The sequence below is a fragment of the Bombus huntii genome, chromosome 3 (genome assembly GCF_024542735.1).
Source record: "Bombus huntii isolate Logan2020A chromosome 3, iyBomHunt1.1, whole genome shotgun sequence".
Classification (NCBI taxonomy): domain Eukaryota; kingdom Metazoa; phylum Arthropoda; class Insecta; order Hymenoptera; family Apidae; genus Bombus; species Bombus huntii.
The window spans coordinates 13,434,923-13,457,432 of NC_066240.1; the positions used below are offsets into that span (position 1 = coordinate 13,434,923).

Sequence of the window (22,510 nt, forward strand, 5' to 3'; positions counted from 1 at the left end):
GTGTAATTTCAGCCGGTAAATGGTAGACTCAATAATGAGATTCTTATAAAATAATCGACTTGTAGTTAACCCAATTTCGTCCCTTAAACAATGTTATATTATTTATTGATACATAGAATTTATCAATAATACCATTAGCTAACAGTATTACACTTGTTTCTATTTTCTCGAAAATTTTCATTTTCTCGTTCTTTGCGTGCGTGCGTGTGTGTGTGTGTGTGTGTGTGTGTGTGTGTGTGTGTGTGTGTGTGTGTGTGTGTGTGTGTGTGTGTTTGCGAAATTATAATACATATATATGAAAGAGCAAACTTGCCCTAATCATCTTTTCCTTTCTTCTTTGTCACTTGTCTACACCACAATTGGTTACTATTAGATTACAATTACATTCATACGTACACGTATAATTACACATTACGACATTACATACATGTGTACCTGTATATATATATATATATATATGTATATATTTATATTTATATGTATATTTATATATTTATAAATTATAGATCGGAGATTAGAGGTACTTTATATCTCAATTTCTTTAGGGAATGTTTTCGCACTCTCGATCTTTTCTTTCTCCTTATATCTACTTCGAGATTTGATGCCAATCAAAATTATTCGTAACAATCGTTAAATCATTCGCAACAATCGTAACGAAACACTTTTTTCTTTATACTCGTTTCATGTGCTTTTCGAGATCAAACTTCGTAGATACACCACACTAACCATTAACGGAATCTCTAAAATGTTAATTAAGCTACATACCTACATAAGTAAACACGAATATAAACTAAAACAGTCATGCCTTTGCTTTTATAGGGTATTCAAAATGCTAAGGTATTTTATTTTTTGTAAATCATCGACGTTATTTTCCACTCCATTCTTCGTTGATATTGCAGGTTATTGCGCTTGGTGAAGAGGTTGAAATGTTTAAATTTTATTGATCATAAATTTGCAAGAAACGATACAAATAAAATGAAATAAATATGGTATGTATGATTGATAACATTAATAGTTCTCAGCTGTTATAAAAGATTTACTCCTTAACGTTCGATAAAAAGCTCGACGGACGAAATCATCGGTCGATCTATCGTGGCCAAAAAATGGCGTGGGAAGGTAAAAATGCAGTTTAAGGGGTTTCTGTTCCTTCATTGCTCGTTTCATACTACAACGGACGTTCTTTCTAAATTCTATTAATTACCGATCCTAGCACGACTCAATTAACTGTAATCTTTACAGACTCTCTTTACCTGTACAGAACATTTTGTTTCATTTTTTTCACTTAGTAATAATTGTAAGAACAACAACGACGTTACTAATTTCTCCTTTACAATTAATCATTAGAGAGCCGAGTTAACAGGATTATATCTAAAATCTACATAGCTTAATAATTACATGTATGTAAATGCGCGAATAAGTTTGACCTGGGATAGTGATATTTTTTTGGAGCAACAACGAATGGAGGTCGTACAGATTAAATTGAAATCTACCTTATCGACGCATTTTATCCCCAGTGATAATTTCAAAAGAAAACTAGTTAAAAGTCAAACACAATTATAAAACTCAAACATTTCGAAATGGTAAACGTTAATTCCTTTTCGAATCAACATTGGCAACAGAATTCATTTTCTTTCGCAAAACGCGTAACTATCTTTTATGAACTTAGGCACTCTTTCTGACGTGTATTATAATTCATTAATCGTTCTTCAGCGAGAGGTCTTTCGGTGATACAGGATGATTTATTCGATAAAATCGAACATTTTTGTAATATTGGATTAATAATTGATAAAGGATGATTCTTTTTAAAATAATACCTAAATAGCTACAAGGAAAATAAAATAAATTTTAGCTTTGTCCAAGATTAAAATTTTACTTACGACCTCCTCACAGGGACGAAAAATTTGCATGCTTCCCCTTGCTTTCATCCATTCATTCATTCACAGTCACGCTTATCAAACATCAATAGACTTGCCGATATCACACATAACCTCTAATTTGAATATCTTTCCTAAGATATCTATACATGCATCAGGTGTTTAAATAAACCTTTCCCTTTAAATACATAAATTGGATATCGCCTTCTTGGATATCGCACTAGAGTACGATATTACACGCAGTTGAGATCACGAGCTGGGAACGTCAGGTCCCGAGACGAATTTTTCCCGAAAAAAATCCTCTCGGGATCCATTTAATGTACCAACGCAAACAGACCGTCACGCCGCAAGTGGAAAAGCTTTGCACTGTTTCAAAGTACGCAATGTAACATTTTTACCTATGCAGTCTTGTAGATCAATTAATTGCTTAGTTATATTAACATTTTAGTTTTAAGAGAACATTATTTGCTGGCACTATTAAGCGGTATTGTCTGATTGATGTACTTGATTGAATACATTGAAGAAAGTTTGAGACATAGTATAAACATAAGGCATAATATTGGGTTGTTCGAAAAGTTTACAGCGTTTTTATTTGGTAAATCTACAATAAACAACGAAACGTTTGAACACTTGCTGGTTCAAGTTGGATACTAAATAGAATCAAAGAGAAATATAAAAGATTCGTTAATAGAACAAGTTTTTTTAGTGTAATCTTTACGAATCTTATTCGAAAGACATAAACAATAAATGAAAAACTTTAAAAACCCGCAAAAGCTATTTGATGGAATTCATCAGCAAAAGAAGAAATATTTTTCAAGAAAAGTCTCGTGAAGTTACAAATGACGAATTCTAGTTAAATCTTTTTTAACTTTCGCTACGAATTTTTCGAACAACCTAATACGTTCATATTCGCATTGACACGGATCAGAGCGACAATCTATATATAACCGACGATATTAATTAGTAGCACGAATTGTCTATACGTTACTTGGCATGTCGGCAGACATTTTTCTACGCGTAATTGATTAGGATTATCATTAACCTAAATAGACTTAACATAACGTATGACCGGTGAATCAACACCTGACATGTCATACGATCGTCTTATGAGCTAAGGACTAGAATAGACTCTTCCGATTTCCTTTGCAGGATGAAAAATTTCTAACGAAAAATCGACAAAATCTCAACGGAAACTTACGTGTCTAGATCTTCGTTCATCTTATGTAAAATTATTAATAACATCTTTCGCATTGTTTATCCTATCTTATACATAGTTAAATAGATTTTTTTTGTTCATTTAGCCTTATCAGCTTTACGCAGAATACTTTGACGAGCCACCGTCTCGCGTCAACGGTGAAATTTTTTGGGGGAAAAATAGGAAAGAAAAAAAGCGTCGAACAAAAACTTACACACTAAGACTTATGTATACATGATTTGCAAAGCGTTTGAACATATTCTTGCAGCTCGCGTCGCATACAAGAACAAAATGTTATTAAAGACTAGATTAATGAACTGTAATCTCCCATGCGTCGCGTTTACTATTATAATTACAAATAATATACGTTTCTCTCCTAACCTCTCTTGGCAAAAATTGTCGATACCATCTTTTTTTATTGTTATTTACTTACGTGTCTAATAACCGACGATTAATCTGAATAAACTACCTTTCGGTAAACGACTAGATAACATTTGATATAGATCATCTGCAAGCTCAAACGATGAGATATGCACCGCACGGTTCTTCCAAGTTATAACGACTTTCTTAATTAACAATTATTGTCCTCTGATCGTCGTGTTGATACGATAAAATCGTTAAATAAGCAAAACACTTCGGAGATATCGACTGCTGCAAGTAGAATAATCAAAATTAATATAAAATATTCCAAATAAAATATATATTTTGATATTTTTATATCGGATAAATCCATGGAATGAAATAACAAAAATACTGTTTAACCAATTTTACATACCCAATTTACTAAATTTCTTCAATAACTAATAATCCGCTAATCCGACTTTGAAATAGTTCAAGCAGAGCAAAGCCTTTCACCGCGAGTGCGCATTACTACTTAGCAAGCTAAACTGAACGTAAAATCGGTATTGTCCTCCCTTACAAATTACTCCTTTCATACATACATTTCGTTAACTGTTATGCGTTATATTTAACACGCGTCGACGTTTAGCGTTTCACGGATCGCAGCGACCACTAACGATTTAACCCACGCGAACCATTTATCCTGATTATATCTTCTTAGTATTGATGTGCGTTCGAAGATATCAAGGTTCATGTGTGACTTGCTTTGGTAAAAAGAGATTAACATATAAAAACGAGTTTTTAAGATAAACGCGTTTAAAGATACGCGCACTCTGCAGTGCGACATTGCCAAGTACAATCACTTCATCATGCGTGCAAAAGATTTGATTAAAACTCAAAACTTTCCTGATAGTGGAGAAATACAAGAGAATAACTTATTATTAAAATTACTTGCTGATAATTTGTAACTTTTACTGATGTAATAAATAATTGCCAACTTTCATTGCTTCGTTATTAAAACCACTTGAAAATTTGCAATTTTTATTAATATAATATAAAAAAAAAAGGGGCACACTTTTGACTGTGAAAGAATATGAAAAGGTCAAGATCGACTTTCTCGAATCTTAACTTTTTAACAGAGCACGTCACATACACTATTGCTTTTTATTAGGTTACACGATTACTCCAATAACGTGTTGCGCTTGCTCGCGTGGAAATTGTCCATTCATTCGAAGCTGCAAATCGTGAAACGTCACGCGTCCAGTCACAGGCATCGTTTCGCTTTCTGTATATACCTTAGCATTAACAAGTAATTCTCCTTAAGTTCCGTACGTGTTACAGGTTACCTTATGCAAGACTGATTTGGATTTAATTGGAGGAATCGGAATCTGATTCCGCGCCAGCGTCTGAAGCTTCTCCTTGTGTCTCCGACGTCGTTTCCGGAATTTTTCGTGTGTAGGTCGCAGATAAGTACGCGCCTGGACCTTCTCCTTGCGTATGCTCGATTCCAACTCTGGTATACGACGAGTAATAATCATTTTTTTATTTATATATTATATTTGTATAGCTGTATGTTGTAAATTTTTGTCACGTACTATATGTAGAGCATAGAGGAAAAGCACGATAAGTCTGCTTCTTACCTCTTACAATTTTAAAATTAAAATACCAGTGCGATATTCTAATAAAAATACGATTGAAACCCGAAGTAAATGCGAAAGTTTAACATGTAAAATATTTATTATTGTCGGAGGATCGTACCTGTACTCGTGTCGCGACAAATTCCTGACGTATTTCTCTGGTGGAGTGTCGCTGTCGTGATTTTGAAAACTAACGCTTCTCGCTGTCGTGTGAGACACTTGGGTCGCTGGCATCGTGAATTCAACGTAACAGTACTCGGCTAAGTTCTCGGGGATCTGATCATAGGAAGTTAGGGCCATTCGACAGATCAATTGGTGTGTCGTGTATGCTCCTGTCAATGATATCATCGATATTATTCTACATTCATATTTTATAGGATAAAGTAACTCTTCAGTTAAGACAACCAAAATGCAAACAATTATTATTCAAGACGTGTACGAGTCAGTTTGAAGCTCTTAATTCCTTAGAAAGGATTGTAGAAAAAAATATAAAAATAACCGGCTGCCTACATTAAGGTTGAACATCTATCACAAAGAAGGTACCTTGGCCTTCTTTCGGTAACCTAGGCATTCTCCAAACGATAGCGCGATGTTGATGCTCGTATTTTGCCTGACCGGACGTCACCTCCATCAGCTGAGGTTCCAAAGTATCAACCGCACCGAGAAATCTTTCGATACCCTTGATCTTTCCTGTTCTCCTATGAGCTGACTTAACGGATCCGTATCTGAAGTGTTTTTCCACCCTGAACAGGTAGATCCAGCACTCTGGAATGGGGAAACGTACCATCACGTCCTCGCAGGGCACTTGGCCCAGTTTTCTTGACGCGAATCCCGGCACCAGAATGTCCGCCCTCAGTTCTACCTGTTGATAATGAAAGAACGAGGTCAAAGAGGGTAAGCGTCGAACCAGAGGCCTAAAACTGCCAAAGCAGAGACGACAGATATTCGACAAGAACAAGCAGCGTACGCAGTGTCGAGGTGCGCGCAAATTTTCTGGATGAAAAGTGACATTACCTTATTACCGGTAACGCACATTACGGCTTTAAGCTGGAGAGGTAGCTCTCTGTTTTTAGGAGGCCTTACTCGGAACCTCATAAGTTCGATATAGCATGCATCCGGTGGCTTGAACCTTCAAAAGGGTTAGTCAGGTGTTAATTGCAATTAGTCGTTAGTTAGCAGCAGTGTAGCTGTTGTTATTATCGTTTCAAGATAGAGTCTTATAAGTGGTTATCAAGAAGCTATTTTCAAAAATCGTTCGTTGCTCGTTGAAGACGTACTTTATAATTCTAGATTTTTCATATTCATCCTGTTGAACGCAGGAGTGGAACTCGACGTTCTCCAGACGGATCCATTCTTCGGTTACCACTGGAATTATATCATGTCTGCCTACTACCTCTTTCCCTTGGCGCCACATGTCGTTTATTCCCAATTCAACGTCAGGCATTCCTGAGGTAATGGAATTTTAATGAAAGTACTTTTATGGTAAAGTAATTCCGAGGACAGATAAACGAGATCCTGGTGTCTATTGACTATAAATTAGAAATTCTATTGGAAATTTCTATGGTAATATGACGATAATTGTCAACAGTTGGCCAAAGCTTACCAGAGAGGAAGCCCAAGAAGAACAATCGAACACGCGCTATTTGCTTCTCGACCTGACCTTGCGCGTTCTGTTCCACGTACAATTCATCCACGACCGTAATCTGCACGTCTTCTGTCTTATAGCTGAGCGCCCGATCTCGATGAGCCGGCAATCTGAACAGAGCTTCCTCGATCGCGCAAGAGAACTCCTTCATATCTTCGTAGAGTTGAGAACCTAGTTTGAATAACTGAGAAATCTGTACAGAAAAGACCGAAGTCATTCAATGATAATAATTCTATGGTTTATTTTAATAATTGAAATTTTTCAGTATTAGCTCATTAAGGATCGCCATTAAGGAACCACTAAAGAACAAGCAATGAAGTAATGTACAAAAAATACTTAATTTATATATGCGTATATAAAACACGTCATTGCATAATAGAACATTTGAAAATCTGACAATTCGAAAATTTGAAACTTTATCAGTTCGAAAGTTTAGAGATGCGAATCTTCGAATGTTTGGAAACTTGAACAGTTGAAAATGGAACATTGCATCTAAGATCGAACCTTAGTGAGCGTTCTATATTTTTGTCACTTGTCTACGTTATAAACTCTATTTCCAAAAAGCTGTACAATTCCGATATAAAAAGAAATTGCACCTGTGGCGCGTGTTCCACGGGAAGACCGAGCTTCCTTAGATCGCTTCCAAATTCTTTCACCCCCTGATAATCACCCTGAATGGCATACGCAGCAAATTGACTGAGTTTATTCGTTATCCTTTCCGCCTTTGTCACCTGGCCAGGTCGTACTCCAGGTCGTTCCTTGTAGAAAATGTATTGCAGCTTCACCGTGAATATTTTCCCGTATTGGTCAAATTGCTGTGCCCCGATGTCGGATATCGAGTAAGAAGGAACTAAAGGTAATTCTTGGAAGGGATCCTTGTCTTCTCTGCTGTTAAACAACTGGAGTACAGGATTGTCACCTTGGTAGACCAGTTTTATGAAGATCTTCTTCCAGAATCGTTGACCGGTTATCTTTTTCTTGTTAGGTTGGCGCAGGTGCATGTCCCAGCCGTCACCGGTGTACGTCACTCTTGGGAAGTCTTCCAAAGGTTGGCTAACGTCTTCGTCAAATAGGGGAGTCGGAGGAGTTTCCTAGTATCAGATAAAAGCAAATAACAATATACAATATACTATACAATGTATACGTACAATGTAATGCATATAATAAACAACTAGTTTTATTAATTTTATCAGAAACATAGACATAGTTATAGAGTATTTTAACAACAAAAAATTTTCAGCTTAGTTTATATTTAAAAAGGCATGTATAATGTCGAATGAAGATTATAAGATTCAATTTTCAAAAACGAATACGTCGATGTTTATAATACCTGAGAATCTGTCTTGGTCAGTTCAGCAGGTTGAGCAGTTTCCATAGTGGGAATAGCGTCCTGTGCGAATCCTGACTTGTCGAAGGGATTGAATCGTGGCGAGGTATCTGTGTAAGCTGTGTTTTGCGGACTCTTTGGTGGTGGCGCTAGCACGGGGACAGCTCCTCCTTCGATTGCTCCGCCTTGATCATCCTCTTTTGGTCTATGGGTACAAAATACGTTAGCCAAACGATGATACTTATATTTATTAATATTTATTTGATATTTATTATATATTTATTAATTGATTATTTGATATATCGGTGCTTACTTAATGAATACACTGAAATCTGGTCCCGCATCCGAATCTACAGAGTCGGTTCTCTTTACATTTGTCTCTGGTGGTGGTGCTGTCATACTCAGGAACGAGTCAAACCCATCAGCCTCTCCAAATCCAGTCACTGCTGTCTCTGACCCGGTCGCAGACGAATCACCCCAAACTAAATACACAGTAAAGAGTCAAATAAATGTAAATCTAAATATACAATAGATAAAAGAAAATATGTGTAATTTCTATCCATAAAAACTTATTATTTGATCCGCAAGCTTACAGAAAATTACAAGAAAATTCTTTTACCATCGCTAGACGTGTCCATGGCGGTAGGCCCGCCACCAAAGGCATCCAAGAAAGGATCTCCAGCGTTGGTTTCCTGCTCCGCAGCTTTATCAAACTTCGAAGCAAAAATATCAAACGCATCGCCAGTACCCTCGATAACTTTCGTAGTTGCTGCAAAGTTATCCAACTGCTCTTCAGGCTTATACGCTTCGCTGATGGGAAATTCAGCTCCCGGAGTCGGGCTGGTCGATGTCATGCCACTGATATCTTTCGTAGGTTCTTCGAAATCACCAAGTAAATCAGAAGCAAATGGTCCATTGGACTGAGCGGATGACGCATTCATTTCCGTGCTTGCGAACAAAGGTTGCGTGCCAGGCGTTTGCATGGATGTCGTGAAATGCGAGGCCGTGGTATCTATGGTACCAAATGGTCCAGAAGACATCGTATCGGCAACAGAAAAGAACGCAGACTCGGTAGTCATCGTGGACAATTGCTCAGTGCCGCTGGTAGCGAATAATTCAGCCCCAGCTGTCGACGATTGCATAGTTTCTGAGACAACAGGGGATTCCGCAGCGAAATCTAAATCAATACCAGTTTTCTCCGTGTCACTTCCAACAACTCCGGTCGTGGACGCTATAGATGGTCTCTTTTCACTTGTTACAGAAGCAGTTTCCGGGAAATCTGACTTAAAGGCATCCTCAGCCTGAATAGGAGATGCCTCTTGCTCTGTAATGCTGACGAATGGATTGTCCTGGCCAGTGGCACTGATCAAGGATACTCCTGTTACCAAACTGGTGGCGTCTTCGGTGTTTATCGACGTGGAGAAGATGGTAGTGGTCGTCGTCTCTGTATTAGGTGCGTCAAGGAGATCCAGGATGTCACGATTCTTCGATGGCTCTGCTACTTTGCTGTCGTCGGACATTAGGTCTGGCACGTTCGAATCCACGTCCAGGAAGTCGGCGAAACTGTGCTCCGGAGTTGGCGATGGAGAGTGCATTAACGTCGGACTGGGTGTTCTTGTTGCCTGCAATTAACGATCAAGATGAAACGAACCAAAGTTTGACAGATAACAATTTTGATTTTGATTTATCCGGTAATGATTTATATACAAGATGGTACACATCATTTTTACCTAACAATTGCATAAGAAACTGCATGTAGAAAATGGTCTCCTCACTGATATGTCTATGTTGTCAAGGTCAATGTCCTGAGTAACTACGCTTCTACTTGAAAGATACGTATATATCAAAATATTCTTAACACGCATCTTTTAACAATTTCACTAGGTTTGAGTCAGGTAATAAATAAAAAAACTGTAACTGTAAACCGTCGCTATAAGGAAGTAACTGCTCTCTTTCATAATTTTCATAATTAATAATCGATGGAAACCAACTCTACATGTTCTTTCTTTTGAAAAATGATCATGCAGAATAGTAAGTGTCACACCCAATGACCCTGATACTCATTAGTCAGGGGAATATCCTGACAACGCTCAAGTTCTCCAAGCATCCTGTATATAATTATCATTTATCTCACTATAACGAACCTGTAATCGATCCAGGAGATGATTAGAAGTAGCATCCATAGCTCCAGTAACCGACAAGATCAAGTCTTTGGTGTTTTTAGGAGGCGCCGGTGGTTGAGGTCTCGGTGGAGGCGGCCTCGACGGTGCAGTCTTGCCATTTTTGGGTTGAACTGGTGTCACAGGCACCACCGGAGACGGCGGAGGTGCAGACTGCAACTCTTGACCGAAAAGTTCGTCAGTCGCTTGAGTAGAGATCGGCGCGTCGAACAGATTCGTGCTCGACTCGCTGACAGTCGTCTGAAAAATGTTCGCCGATTGACCAGAGAATATGTTAGATGCCGTAGTGTCGGTAGTAGTAGCTTCGAAACCAGTGCTAGGTGCAGTGGTCTCCGTGGCGAAAGTAGCGAAAGGGTTCGTCGAGTCGACTGTAATGGCTGATTGATAAGATTGGTCTGCTGCAAAATTCAGAAAAGGATTCTCTCCTCCTGCGGCTGCTTCCGTGTCCGCGAAGTCCTGGAGGAAAGGATTCGACGGTTGGCTAGTTTTCCTGTCGTTGGACTCGACACTGTAGTCGTCCATCAAGAAAGGGTTTCCACCTTTGGAATCCATGTTGCTCGATCGAAAGGTTAATGGACCAGCTTAAACGTTGCTTAAAATATTCTTTGGTATAGTACTTTCTAATATATAATTGCGCAGATCGCTTAGCAGAGAGTCTTTTACTGGGAAGAGAAGGAGGATAGATTAAATCTTCTATTTCTGCATTAATTCAGATTCGAGTATCTTCAGTTCAGTTTTTCCTGGCCCCAAGGTAGCGAAACTGGTGTCGAAAGGATCCACGTCCTCTCCTAAACCGAAGTCGTCGTTCTGCAAAGGAGTAAGTACTTTGGCTCCAGGATCTTGGTCGTCGATGCACAAATAATCTGCTGTTTCCTTCTTTTCCTCGGCTCTGGGATCAAAGTCAGGATCAACCTCCGGAATGCTAGTTTTAATGATCGCTGTGAATGCGATAGGAACAGGACGAACGGGCAGCTCTCCAGGAATTTGCTGCAGTTCGCTTTCGAGAATCTTCAGCTCCGCTTTACCAGGAAGAATATTAGTGGCGATAGAAGTGTCGAAAGGATCGTTGTAGGAAATCTCTTCTTCTTCTTCGATGGGCTTCGACTCGATTCTTGGCGTCAGAGGCTTCGCGTCCACCTCGATCTTCTCGTCCAGCAAACTCTCCTGCCTCTGCTGCAGTTTCGGTTTCCTCTGTTCCTCGAACTTCTTCAACACAGAGTCCTGAAGCTCGGCGATTTTCAAGTTGTTCGGCCTGATAGAACTAGCTGTGAAATCGCTCTGTCTTCTTACAGGTTCCCCTTCGGCTCGCGGATCAAAATCGTGGTCGCTCAGGCTATGAGGTAACTTTGACTCCTGTTTCAACAATTCTGACTCGATCAACTTCAATTCTGTCTTCCCGGGAGCTACCTTGGCCACGAAACTGGTATCGAAAGGATCCACATCAGGTTCCTCCTCCTGTATAGGTAACAAGTCGTCGATAGATTTCTGAGAATAATAAGGTGTCAGAGGTTTCGAAGGTAGAGCTTTCTCTTCTTCGGTGGTTGTCAGTAGGTCTGGACGTTTGGATGGTGTAGGCAGTTCGAAAGCAACGGTCTTCGAAGGTGCTAGTTCTAGCACCTCTGGCCTCGAAGATCTTCGTCCACGGTCGCCAACCTCGCCAGTATCTTCTTCTTCTTCGAATTCAACCTGAAAGATTGGTTTAACAGGTGCTGTTGGAAGAGGAGGCCTTGGCGGTAGCTTGGATACAGTAATGTCAACCGGAACAGCTGGCTGCTGCTCGTCCTTTCTTGGATCGAAATCGTCGTCGTCCAGAGAATTAGAAAGATTAGGTTGTTCACCAAGCAACTCTTTCTCGAGGAACTTCAACTCTGTCTTTCCAGGAGGAATTTCTTTGATAGCAGAGGTGTCGAAAGGGTCTACGTAGCTGAGATCTTCTACCGGAGCTATAGGTTCGTCCGCAAGTTGACTCAGATCGGTTGTAGATCCTCCTAGAAGATCCTTCTTAGCTTGCAAATTACTGGCCTTTGCTCTGAGCTCTTCTTTCAGCAAACCTGTCTCATAGTCTCTGTTCAATCCAGCTGGATCGGTCAAGGATATCGTCACCTCTGAAACAGGAAGTTCCTCTAGTTCTTTCTCGATGAACTTTAACTCTGTCTTACCAGGAAGGATATTCTCGGCGAAAGTAGTGTCGAACGGATCTTCTTCGTCGACGAAAGTAGCTGCCTCGAAGCTTGCTTCTATTATCTCGGCTTGAAAGTCTACAGCCGCCGGTTCCTTAGTTTTGAAAGGATCGTCAGCCTCCTCGAGACGTACCGGCTCATCTGGCGCTGCGTCTAAATCGAACTCTGCGTCGTCCAAGTCAGGAATCTCCTCTAAGATCGTTTTCTCTTTCAATATTTCGAACTCAGAAATATCCAAAGGTCCGTTAGACGATTTGTTCTCCGCAACGTTCTCTTGATGCACAGCCGGGCTGACTGGCCTTGGTAGAACCGGAGGAAGCTTCGTAAGATCGACAGGAATATCAGGAAGGTCGCTGTCGTCGTCCAGCAAAGTCTTAGTCGCGTCCACAGGCTCCGCGACTAGGCTGCTACTCTCCGCAAGTTGCTCAGATTCCTCGAAGTCATCCAATAATAAATCTTGTTGCAGTCTAGGCCGCCTGCCTCTCGTGATCTTGCACGAACTCACGTAATCGACTCTTCCGGAGAGGACCTCTACCGCGTTCCCTAAACTGACCAATCTGTTCCCCTTCTTATCTACTGTTTTTAATACTTTGTCCGCGTTTGTAGTGTCGAACGGGTCGTCGCCGGCCTCCTCTTCGGTTGGACTGTCGGGAATGTAAGCTAGTTGAACGTCGATATTCTGCAGAACGTCAACGTAGGTTGTATCGAATACGTCTTCGTCGGCGGAGTCTTCGTGTTCATCCTCGTCGTCAGGAAGTTCGACGAGACCGTCCTCGTTAACCAGAGGCTTGTCTTCTTTCTTTTTTCCCTTTCCCTCGAAGTCCGGTGGTTCACCTTCGATAGGATTACCTTCCTCGTCGAAACCTACCCACTTCTTCGAAGAAAACTTTTTACCAGGATCTTCCTGGTCCTCCTCTTCTTCCTCTTTCTTTTCGTTTTCTAGCGGCGGCTTCCGTTGGAAGAAGGAGGTGGATTTTATACGATCGAGATCTCCCTGTGTCTTCTTGAGGATCGAGTCGACTCCGGCCGTCAACGCCTCGAATTTCTTCCACTCGTCGGAGCTGGCGTTGCTGGCCTGCTCGCCGGATTGCTCGGCTTTCTGCTGGGCTTCCGCCCGCTCGCGCCTGTAACGCTCGAGCTCCTCCGGGTCGAACTCGTCCTCCTCTGCCCCCTTCTTGCCCTTCTTCGGCTTTTTCTTCTTCTTCAGGCCCTTGGCTAGCTTGTGCATCCTCTAAGAGCTACCGTGGAACAAGCGAGGCCTCTGCAATCGGTATTCATACTTTTCGTTAGTCTGCCTCGAAGGTTCAAGCTTTAACCCATTGGCACACCGTGTTTTTCGAACGTCTTAAACGTCGTTATCGCCTTCGGCTTCCTTTTTCTTCTCTATCTGTACGAAAGGTGACAAGCGATAGTAACACGAATTTTTATGAATTTATACGCCAAACCAAATGTTGTACGCGCCATGCAAGAACCACGCTGATCAACTTCATGGAGAAAGATGACGATACCACAGGGATATTACTTCTCAAGCTGAGCTCAGAATTTAGAATCATCTATCTGTCGGTTGTGCCACGATACAACTTATCGTTTCACACGAGTCGAGTTGATTAGTTTGGCTTCTGAGGGGATCATACGTATAGTCTTCCTCAGACTGCTTAATAACTGTGCATGCCAATGGGTTATTAGCACGTTCGCTACCAACGTATACAGTCATTCACAAAAATCTTGCTCACGTTGACTCGATAAACGTATAGAATACTCGTTTGTACCAAAACAGATTCCAACTTCATACGTTATTTTAAACTGTAAATTATATTAATATTCCGCGAGTATCTTATCTTCCCTTCAATTTCATTTCCTTGGTGGAGAATATATACGCTATATACCGAAATATCGAAATGAAATTTCACGTTTCTTTTACCAACTATACATATAGGAAAATTTAATGCGAATAATAATAGTCTTATCACAAGATGTACGAAGACTTTCGTAACTCGCTTCTTGAAAATCAACGAATACAAATGTAAGCTTCGCCTGTATCTGGTCATCGAGTACATTGTACAGAAATACAAGAAACAAAACGCGATCAGTAACAGTAGCGAACGTGTTCAAACCTTTTTCCCACGAGAAACCTTTTTTCGTGTGTTTTCTTTTTAGGAGAAGGTCTTAGGTTTTGTAACAATAGCGATACGAAATCATAGGAGAACGATATTTTCAATTAGAAAAGATTTAGATTCACGCGATTATTACAGGTGCTTTCATGCAGATTTCGCCATTATGTGCAATTCTAAACGATCCACAGTGACCAAGGGTAGTCGCAGCAACACTATAATAATACTCTATACGCGTTCTATGCAATCGTCGAGTATCATCGACGATCGATCGATCGGTGCAGGAAGAGGGCAACGCGAACAGCAAGCTGCAAGTGCGAAGCGTGCGATGCGAGTGACATGCGTGTGCTCGCGAATGAAACGACAACACCGACGCGACGTTTCAGGCTACTTTGCCGAATCCTCGAATACTTGTTGCACACTACCGATCTTTATTTAGTCGGTCGCTCTTTATAACCGTGCTAAATTCGTCCACTTCTTTTTTAACGCGTGCACGCCGCGAAACACGTCGCTCTATGCGCTCGTTCATCTTTCCGCGTCGAACTCTCGAAACGATGTCGTACACGTATCGATGTATACGACGCTAGCAACGTTATTATTAACTGATTTACTCAGTCAGTCGAACGAAAATCTACATACTCCTGATGAATTCTGTGCGTTCGACTAAATGCAAAGAAATGGAAAACGCATTTGGTCACAGAATAATTTGTACTGTAACTATTGACCATAACAATTTATATCTAAGGGATGTACGTAGACTTTTGCAAGTGACTGTAGGTCGTTTAAATTCCACATATCGGTGGGACAACTCTTTCTTCGTAGTAACTCTTTCTCTTCTTCCTCTTCGTTGCATGTAAATAACGGATTTCAAGCAAGAGCAGCGTGTCACCGTTGAATTGTTCACGTGCGGACTGTCCACAGAAGGCTATAGAATGTTTGCGGAGATGACATGGTTCACAAGAGCAATGTGCACGAATGCACGAAGAAGTTTAAAGAAGAGAAAACCAACATCGGAGACAAACCAGCGTCGGGCAGCAGCCTGTCTTTACGAGCCTTATGGTCCTTGATACGTTTCTAATCGCTTGGTACAGTTACCATTAGCTTGCTTAACGGTAAGCTTCGACTATTAACCGATTTTATCACTTCGCCACGTCGCTTTCATCTACTGTATCCTCTGATTTAGTCTAATTAGACTCAGACCTGAAATAAGATCGATTCGAATATATCAGTTATGGGATCGAAACGAGAAAGACGAAGGACAAAGGCCGTCGAGTTTCACGGAGGACAAAGCTGTCGTTATCTGCAATTTTTCTGTCTGTCTGATAAAAATGAAACGTTCGATTTGGACGGTCGTGTACGCGTAATGGGATCGTTGCCAGAACAGTCCGATCGATCAGCAGTACCGTACAACCGTGACCATTTTACCCTTCCTGTTGGCCTTTCACAACGCTCCTCCGTAGCGGTATTGCTGAGAAAATGCCAGAAATCTTGTCTCTTTCCTTGTGTATTTTATCAGTGTTTGGTTTTAGGTCAATGAGTCTGTATCATCACACGATAGAAACCGCATTCGTGTCTCGTCTTTTCTGCGTCTGATTTTGCGTACACGTAACATCGTTCTTCTATAAAATACTAATTGACTAAACGATAAATGTGTAATATATGGTTTCTGTGGTCTCAAATCTTGCCACATAATTACGTCTACTTGATAAAGCCAACCAAGGACATGTGTTGCTTTAATAATTAATAAAAAGCACTAAATACCTAAAGGAATACTACAAGGACATAACAACACATAATTGTATAATATCGGCTAAAACTTTTTAAAATATCGCTTTTGGAAGATAACATGAAAGATCTGTCAGCTTTGTAACTTGAAATTAACTATCTGGTCTGAGATTATCTGAAGTTAATCTCAAATCTCAGTGCATTGTGTCTTCTTCATAAAACCACTCCAAAAAATATATTTCTATTGCCAATGGTTAATGAACAGAGAGGAGAAAACTGTTCTCATATACTAAACGAACGTTGTGGGTTGAAAAGATCATATATTTTCACGCGATACTACGTATCTTCTAAACAGATAGAACAAAGTTGTGCAACACGCGAATATCCCTTGCTAGTCGAGCGTACACCACGATCTATATCGTTGATAAGAGGCTTAAAGTCTTACGCGACAGTCATAGTTAGCATATTAATCCGTTACGAATGGGCAATTTAATTAACATCAGTGTAAGCTATATATCTTTCGACAACAATGTCCATCTGTGCCATAATTTTAATTGCCAACGACGCATTGGGATTATTCTTCCAGAAATATAAAGACAGTTGTTTGCTACAACTATTTAAATAATTGAATAATTGGACTAAGTGTCTGTAGATTCTTACGAATGTTTGGTAGAATTTAGGTTTTATTTGGACTTTAACTCTGTCGAGGACCTCAAATTTAGGAAATACTTTAGGATACATCCAACCTCCATTATATCATACCTAATTTTAATTGCTATCTTTGTACTAGGTACTTCAAGAATTGTTCACACATATAAAGTATAAATATGATTATAAATATAAAGTAAATACAAATAGCAACATACTTTACAATTACTAGGACACAAATGCACAAATAGAACTGCACAGAGGTAGAATTTTAATCTAATATCTCATCCTCCTATATTTTCGTTTCTTTATCTGGAAAATTATTGGAATAGTATTTCGATCCTAATATCTTCCAATCTTTCTTATTACGATTTTAACCATATTTGGTACATCTCAATATCTTGACGAATTATTAATACTTGAAATGACAAGATCAGAGAGTAAATTACGTTCTTCGAACTTAAGAAATTTGCAAACAACCGAGAACCACAATTGACGAACAACATGGCAATTAAATCGACACCGTCGCAAGTAGACGAGCTACCAACGAGCAAAAGGGACCGACATAGTGTACGAAACAGAAGTTCATCGATAATTGGGGGAGCAGGAGAGAGCACGTGCTCCAGATTACCGCAGGGTGGTCGTGTCGAGGCTGGTGTGCTAACAAACTCAACGACTATCGCAGCTCACCCCAACTAAAACCGATATCATCGTCAGAGTACACCTGCATGCAACCCAGGAAACTGTAATCGATAACGGTTGAGAAATCGGCAATCTCACCTACGACCACTGTTCTAATTCTACGACTCCACGAAGACGAGAATTCTGTTCTGTTTAATTCGATCGAACGAAGGATATCAGGTCATTCCACAAATAATGCCGCTCCTCTATTTTGCATCTGATTTCTCGACTTCGAATTTCTAAGATAGGAAAGTTTGGTACGGTAATTCCTGAAATTTACAATTAACAATTAGAAAGATCGTGAACAGCGTTAATAGAATTAAATGTGATAAGAAAGATGATTATAAATTGAGGAATTTTGATAAGTAATAATATGAAAAAATAATATATCAAATACGTATCTTTTAACATTATTGTATATTATATCTTATTTTCTTCTTCTTTCTGTTGCATTTATCTATGAACATATCTTGTTACCTAGTATTGTTATTTTTTATCCTAACTCCATCTTTTACTATAGTCTGTAATATGTAAATACAGGTACAAAGTTTGCTGTTAATTACAAATAAATATCATTATTGTTAATATATAAAATATCCAAAATATAGCACGTATTGCAACAATCGATAAATCAAATAAATGCCCATATCTGCAATATTTTTAGTCGTCTTCGTTAAAGTATAAATTTGTATAAATATCTGTATTTTAATCAACAGAATGATCAGCCATACACATTAAACAAAATTTGACAAAGCATTTAATATAATATAATTGAGATGCGTCACCTTAATCAGGTAGTATAAACAATTAAAAAATATACAAGAAAATTGAATCTCAAAGTGGTAACCGAATATTTTCCATCGCAATTTTACAATTTCTGAAAGCAGAAATTAAAAATGATAAGTGAGGTAAATTGTAAAAATAGCGCCAGAAAAGATCAGATAAGGTATTATCTGCTGATAAGTACGAGAAACTTTTTTACGTCTTAATATAAACGTTGATATTTGATATTATTGATAAATATTGAACGCTATCTAATTGCAATCGGATATAAAATACTTTTATGTTTTGAAGTTGCACATGTGAGTACAAAATTACTTATGGTACGATCTAGCGTAACTTAAATTAAACGAAAGTCCAGCTTGAAAGCCAACGAAAGTTTCACCAAAGAATAAAAAGTTGAGATGAAATCTTAAGAATTGCAAGGGACCTTCATAGAGTTTCGTCCTGCTGCAAATAAGCTTTTCAAACTTTCAGCGTTTCCCAGTGGAACTTGATCGTGACGATTGATTGTATTCTTTGCTTTTCATATATCTATAGCTTTTCAATTTTCAATCAACGAAGATCTGGTCGATGAAGTTAACGTTAAATTTAAGAAACGATCGATGATAATATCGCGAGATGATCTCAATGCCTGACACGATAAGGTATATTCTTATCTCCGGCATCTAGATAATTAAATTTGGTCCGAACAGCGTCACCAGGTGAACAGAAATTATCGACCAGTGCCGCTCGTGCCTTTGCACACAGAATCGACAGCAACACTTGTTACCAGAGTTAATTACCAGCTACTATCAAACCTCTGTATCAATCATTTATTTAAACGAAGTTCCTTCTATGATCCCTAACCTCAAAATGTAGGAAGAGATTTACCAAATATTCTATTTCTGTTTTAGAAACTCTAGCTTACAGAATGGAGAACAATCGAACCTCGATTTAACCTCAAACTTTAGATATAGAGACACGTGAAAAATCTTATTACTGTTTCGGAGATTCTAGCTTACAGGATAGAAAATGATTTAATTTCAAAATTTAGCAAGAGACTCATCAAAAATTGTATTACTGTTTTGGAGATTCTAGCATATAGGATAGAGGACGATTCAACTTCAAAACTTAGGTAGAGACTCATCATAGATAGGCTTATCAAAGATTTGTGTTTCAGAAGTTCTAACTTACGGGATGGTAAACAATTGAACCTTAATTTAACCTCAAAATTTAGGAACAGACTTATCAAAAATTCTATTTCTGTGCCAGAGATTCTAGCTTACAGAATGGCGAACGATTTAACCTCAAAATTTAGGAAGAGACTTATCAAAAATTCTATTTGTTTCAAAGGTTCTAGCTTACAGGATGGGAAACAACTCAACCTGAAAATTTTGGAAATATTATCAAAAATATACAAAGAGATTTACCAGAATTTGTCTTAGAGATTTTCATTGCAAGGTGGAGAACAATTTAACCTGAATTTAATTCCAAAATCTGACATGTTTTTTCTATGACTCTTAACCTCACAGTTTAGAAAGAGATATAGCTAACATTTTGTTTTTCGTAGATTCTAGGTTACAGGATGGAGAACAGTGTCACGGTATATGGTTGAGTTGTCGACTGAAAAATTTAAGGAAGGGGTCTAGCGGAGTGAAATCCAATAGAGGAGAAAAATGGTGCGCGTGCCGATTTATATTTAGAAAATTCAAACCCCATATGAAATCCAACGTCGCTCCAATGCTCGAACACTGTACGTGGTCTTAACACATTCGCTGGCATTGATTCATTAACTTAATTAATGCTGCTAATACAATTATTGCATTTTCATTCTTGTTAATTCGGATTCACGATTAATATTCTTTTCACAGAACATACTGAAACAAACATTATTTTGATTGTTCTTATTTTAGCAGTGAACACAATTGCGTAACGTCAAAGATTATAATACACTCGAGTTTGGGAAGATATACATTAATCATGATTTTTTAAATAGAATATACAGTTCCATTTATAACGAGATTCTATGTTCAAATAAGCTTCACTGGTATACAAAATTAAGCGGTGAAACAAATTTCTATGCAGATTCCATTTCATAACGTTTATAAAAAAAAACACGAAATTGCATAAACATTCACAGTCTATTCATAAGGATTAAGAAAAGTAAAAGAAGAAATGGCAAACCCATGGATGGGTAATCATATTTCACTAGCAACAAATATGTTAAATAGATATTCTACTATTCCTCAGTTGCACAATAATATTCTACCCAATAACATTCTGCCACATAACGTTTCCAAAAATAAGAAAATAAAGATCTGTATAAAACAAGAAATTCCGTCCCATAAAATCCACTCTACAAGGCAATTGCGCATATTTAGAATCTTATTTGATACAACGTAGAAGAGCCAAGTCGACGAGCACCGATACATATTGCAAGTCGTTGAAGAACAATAGAGCACGATATCTGTTCTTCGTAGGAGAGTAGCTTGAGTTTCTGACGTAATTGAATAAAAGTTTCGGCGAAGAGCATTGCTGCAATATGCCGAACATTTGTCCACCGGATTTACCGAGGCGCACGCGTAATACCGGCACGGACGATGCTCTATACTCGACCAGTTTTATCACCTGTCTTACGACGATATAATTCGACAACCGTTCGATTTCAAATCGTTACTCCATTCTATTCCAGGCGTCCACCACCGAGACTCCAGGCTGAAACGGAGAATTCGATTACAAAGAGGAAAGCGAAAGGTGAACATCGAATGGATGTGAGAACGTAATAAGCCCGATGCATAATCGAAACACGAAGCACGTATCCGATGGTAAATTCGCGAGGGATGACAGAAAGGAGGAAACGCGAGGCGTATCGACCAAGTCAGTTCTCAATGGGCAGCTTCATTATCGTCTTAGCAACTATCATTGCTGCGTCAGCGTTATGTACGAAGCCACAATCGGTCTAGAATATTTCTACGTATTATAGTACACGAAATGCTTCTTTTTAGTTTACGTGTCTTTCATTAAATCGGCCTGGAACGTATCAAAGCCGTCGTAGATATACCGAGACACTTTGTTTCCCTAGACATTGCTACCTCTAACACTATGACACAGTCTTCGCGTTCAATCGATTCTACTATATTCTAGAGATTATAGGATAGACAAGACATCTACGAGACATTCATGATCATCCGTCTATGATTAGATCAATTCTATCTAAGGTGTTTTGTTCGAGAGGCGCAACCGGAAACCTTCTCGAGGAAACTGTGAAAGCGGCCGGACGAACCCTGCAAACGAAATAGCCAGGTTGCAAAGAAACAAGTGGAGAGGCCATAACGTCTCTCTGTCACTGCGACAAAGCAGAGGAACGTGTTAAAAATTCAGAGTGCAGATCGTTCAGGCGAGCGAAGCGAAACGTATTAGAACGCGGATCAATCGGAGGAAGCGTAGGTGTCGTGTCACGGCGGCCACGTTTCGCTCTGGTTTTCGCGGCGCTATACACCTACGTTTGAGAAAAATCTTTCGGCTAGTTGTACTTACGATTCCAGCCTCGTCAGCCACATCGGTACGACGCACATTTTTTTCGAGTCATCCCGCGGTCGAGATTTCTCTGTGTTTCTTTTGGTCGCCGGTGAGATGAATCGTCGAAGCACACACTCGGAGGAACGAGCACCGGAAGAAGGAAGAAGAGTGATACAGAAGATGACGGAGGATGAAATTGAACTGATACCAGTGTGGCAGATATCGAATACGATCGAAGAAGAGAAGAGTGTCCAGTTAGAGAGAGACTCTCTGAGGAGGGGGAGAGAGGAAGAACGACGTCGAAGAGGAAATCAGCGAATAACGTTCGCCGGATGACGAGGGAAGCTCGCGGGAACGTGAAGAAGACGGACCGTGGGCTCTAGCTACGAGTTACGTTTTCCCTTTGGTCTGGAAAACAGGAAACAGCGGGCGTGGAGAGCTGCGAAGGCCCTGCCGAAAGCGAAGCCGACTCACCTCGTACTCTCCTGCGGGTCGAGCTATTTCCAGCATCGATCCGTTTCGCGGAGAAGAAACATGCGCGTAGAAACGACGACGACCACCGCCCCCGACGCCCCTTAACGTAGCCCTCCCCACTTCCATAACGTGCCCCTTCTCCCTCTCCTAGCCACCCTTCGCTAGCGACGGCCTCAAAACGCGAACACGTTCGCGGATACCAAATTCTTCGCC

At 39.6% G+C, this 22,510-nt stretch overlaps 2 protein-coding genes across 8 annotated transcripts; both read right to left on the reverse strand.

Moving 5' to 3' along the window:
* Positions 1-74: 74 nt before the first annotated feature.
* On the reverse strand, positions 75-10,752 carry LOC126863451 (protein stoned-B). Its single transcript, XM_050613634.1, has 11 exons — positions 10,162-10,752; positions 8,637-9,639; positions 8,331-8,499; positions 8,021-8,222; positions 7,287-7,781; positions 6,649-6,883; positions 6,323-6,491; positions 6,060-6,174; positions 5,589-5,907; positions 5,167-5,377; positions 75-4,921 (listed from the first exon to the last, which is right to left on the reverse strand). Exons 1-11 carry the CDS (start codon positions 10,747-10,749, stop codon positions 4,777-4,779), a joined length of 3,651 nt encoding a protein of 1,216 aa, XP_050469591.1. The 5' UTR covers positions 10,750-10,752; the 3' UTR covers positions 75-4,776.
* Positions 10,753-10,885: 133 nt separating this feature from the next.
* Positions 10,886-22,391, reverse strand: LOC126863458 (protein stoned-A). 7 transcript variants are annotated; one of them, XM_050613658.1, is made up of 3 exons: positions 21,842-22,305; positions 17,642-17,811; positions 10,886-13,638 (listed from the first exon to the last, which is right to left on the reverse strand). In XM_050613658.1, the coding sequence occupies exon 3, from the start codon at positions 13,603-13,605 to the stop codon at positions 10,891-10,893; it is 2,715 nt and encodes a 904-aa protein (XP_050469615.1). In that variant the 5' UTR covers positions 13,606-13,638; positions 17,642-17,811; positions 21,842-22,305; the 3' UTR covers positions 10,886-10,890. The 7 variants fall into 7 exon arrangements, 5 of the variants coding, with proteins under 5 accessions (XP_050469615.1, XP_050469617.1, XP_050469614.1 ...); XR_007688867.1 differs by having other exon boundaries at positions 13,627-13,764; positions 21,842-21,987; XR_007688866.1 differs by lacking the exon at positions 10,886-13,638 and adding an exon at positions 15,695-17,556 and having other exon boundaries at positions 21,842-21,987.
* Positions 22,392-22,510: the final 119 nt, after the last annotated feature.

Excerpts from the sequence above, each read along its gene's own strand:
- LOC126863451 (XM_050613634.1), bottom strand. The coding sequence starts at position 10,749 with ATGGATTCCAAAGGTGGAAACCCTTTCTTGATGGACGACTACAGTGTC. Across the intron at positions 9,640-10,161 it reads ATCTCCTGGATCGATTACAG|GCAACAAGAACACCCAGTCC; the intron begins GTTCGTTATAGT and ends CGTTAATTGCAG. Across the intron at positions 5,378-5,588 it reads GTTACCGAAAGAAGGCCAAG|GAGCATACACGACACACCAA; the intron begins GTACCTTCTTTG and ends TATCATTGACAG.
- LOC126863458 (XM_050613660.1), bottom strand. The coding sequence starts at position 13,605 with ATGCACAAGCTAGCCAAGGGCCTGAAGAAGAAGAAAAAGCCGAAGAAG.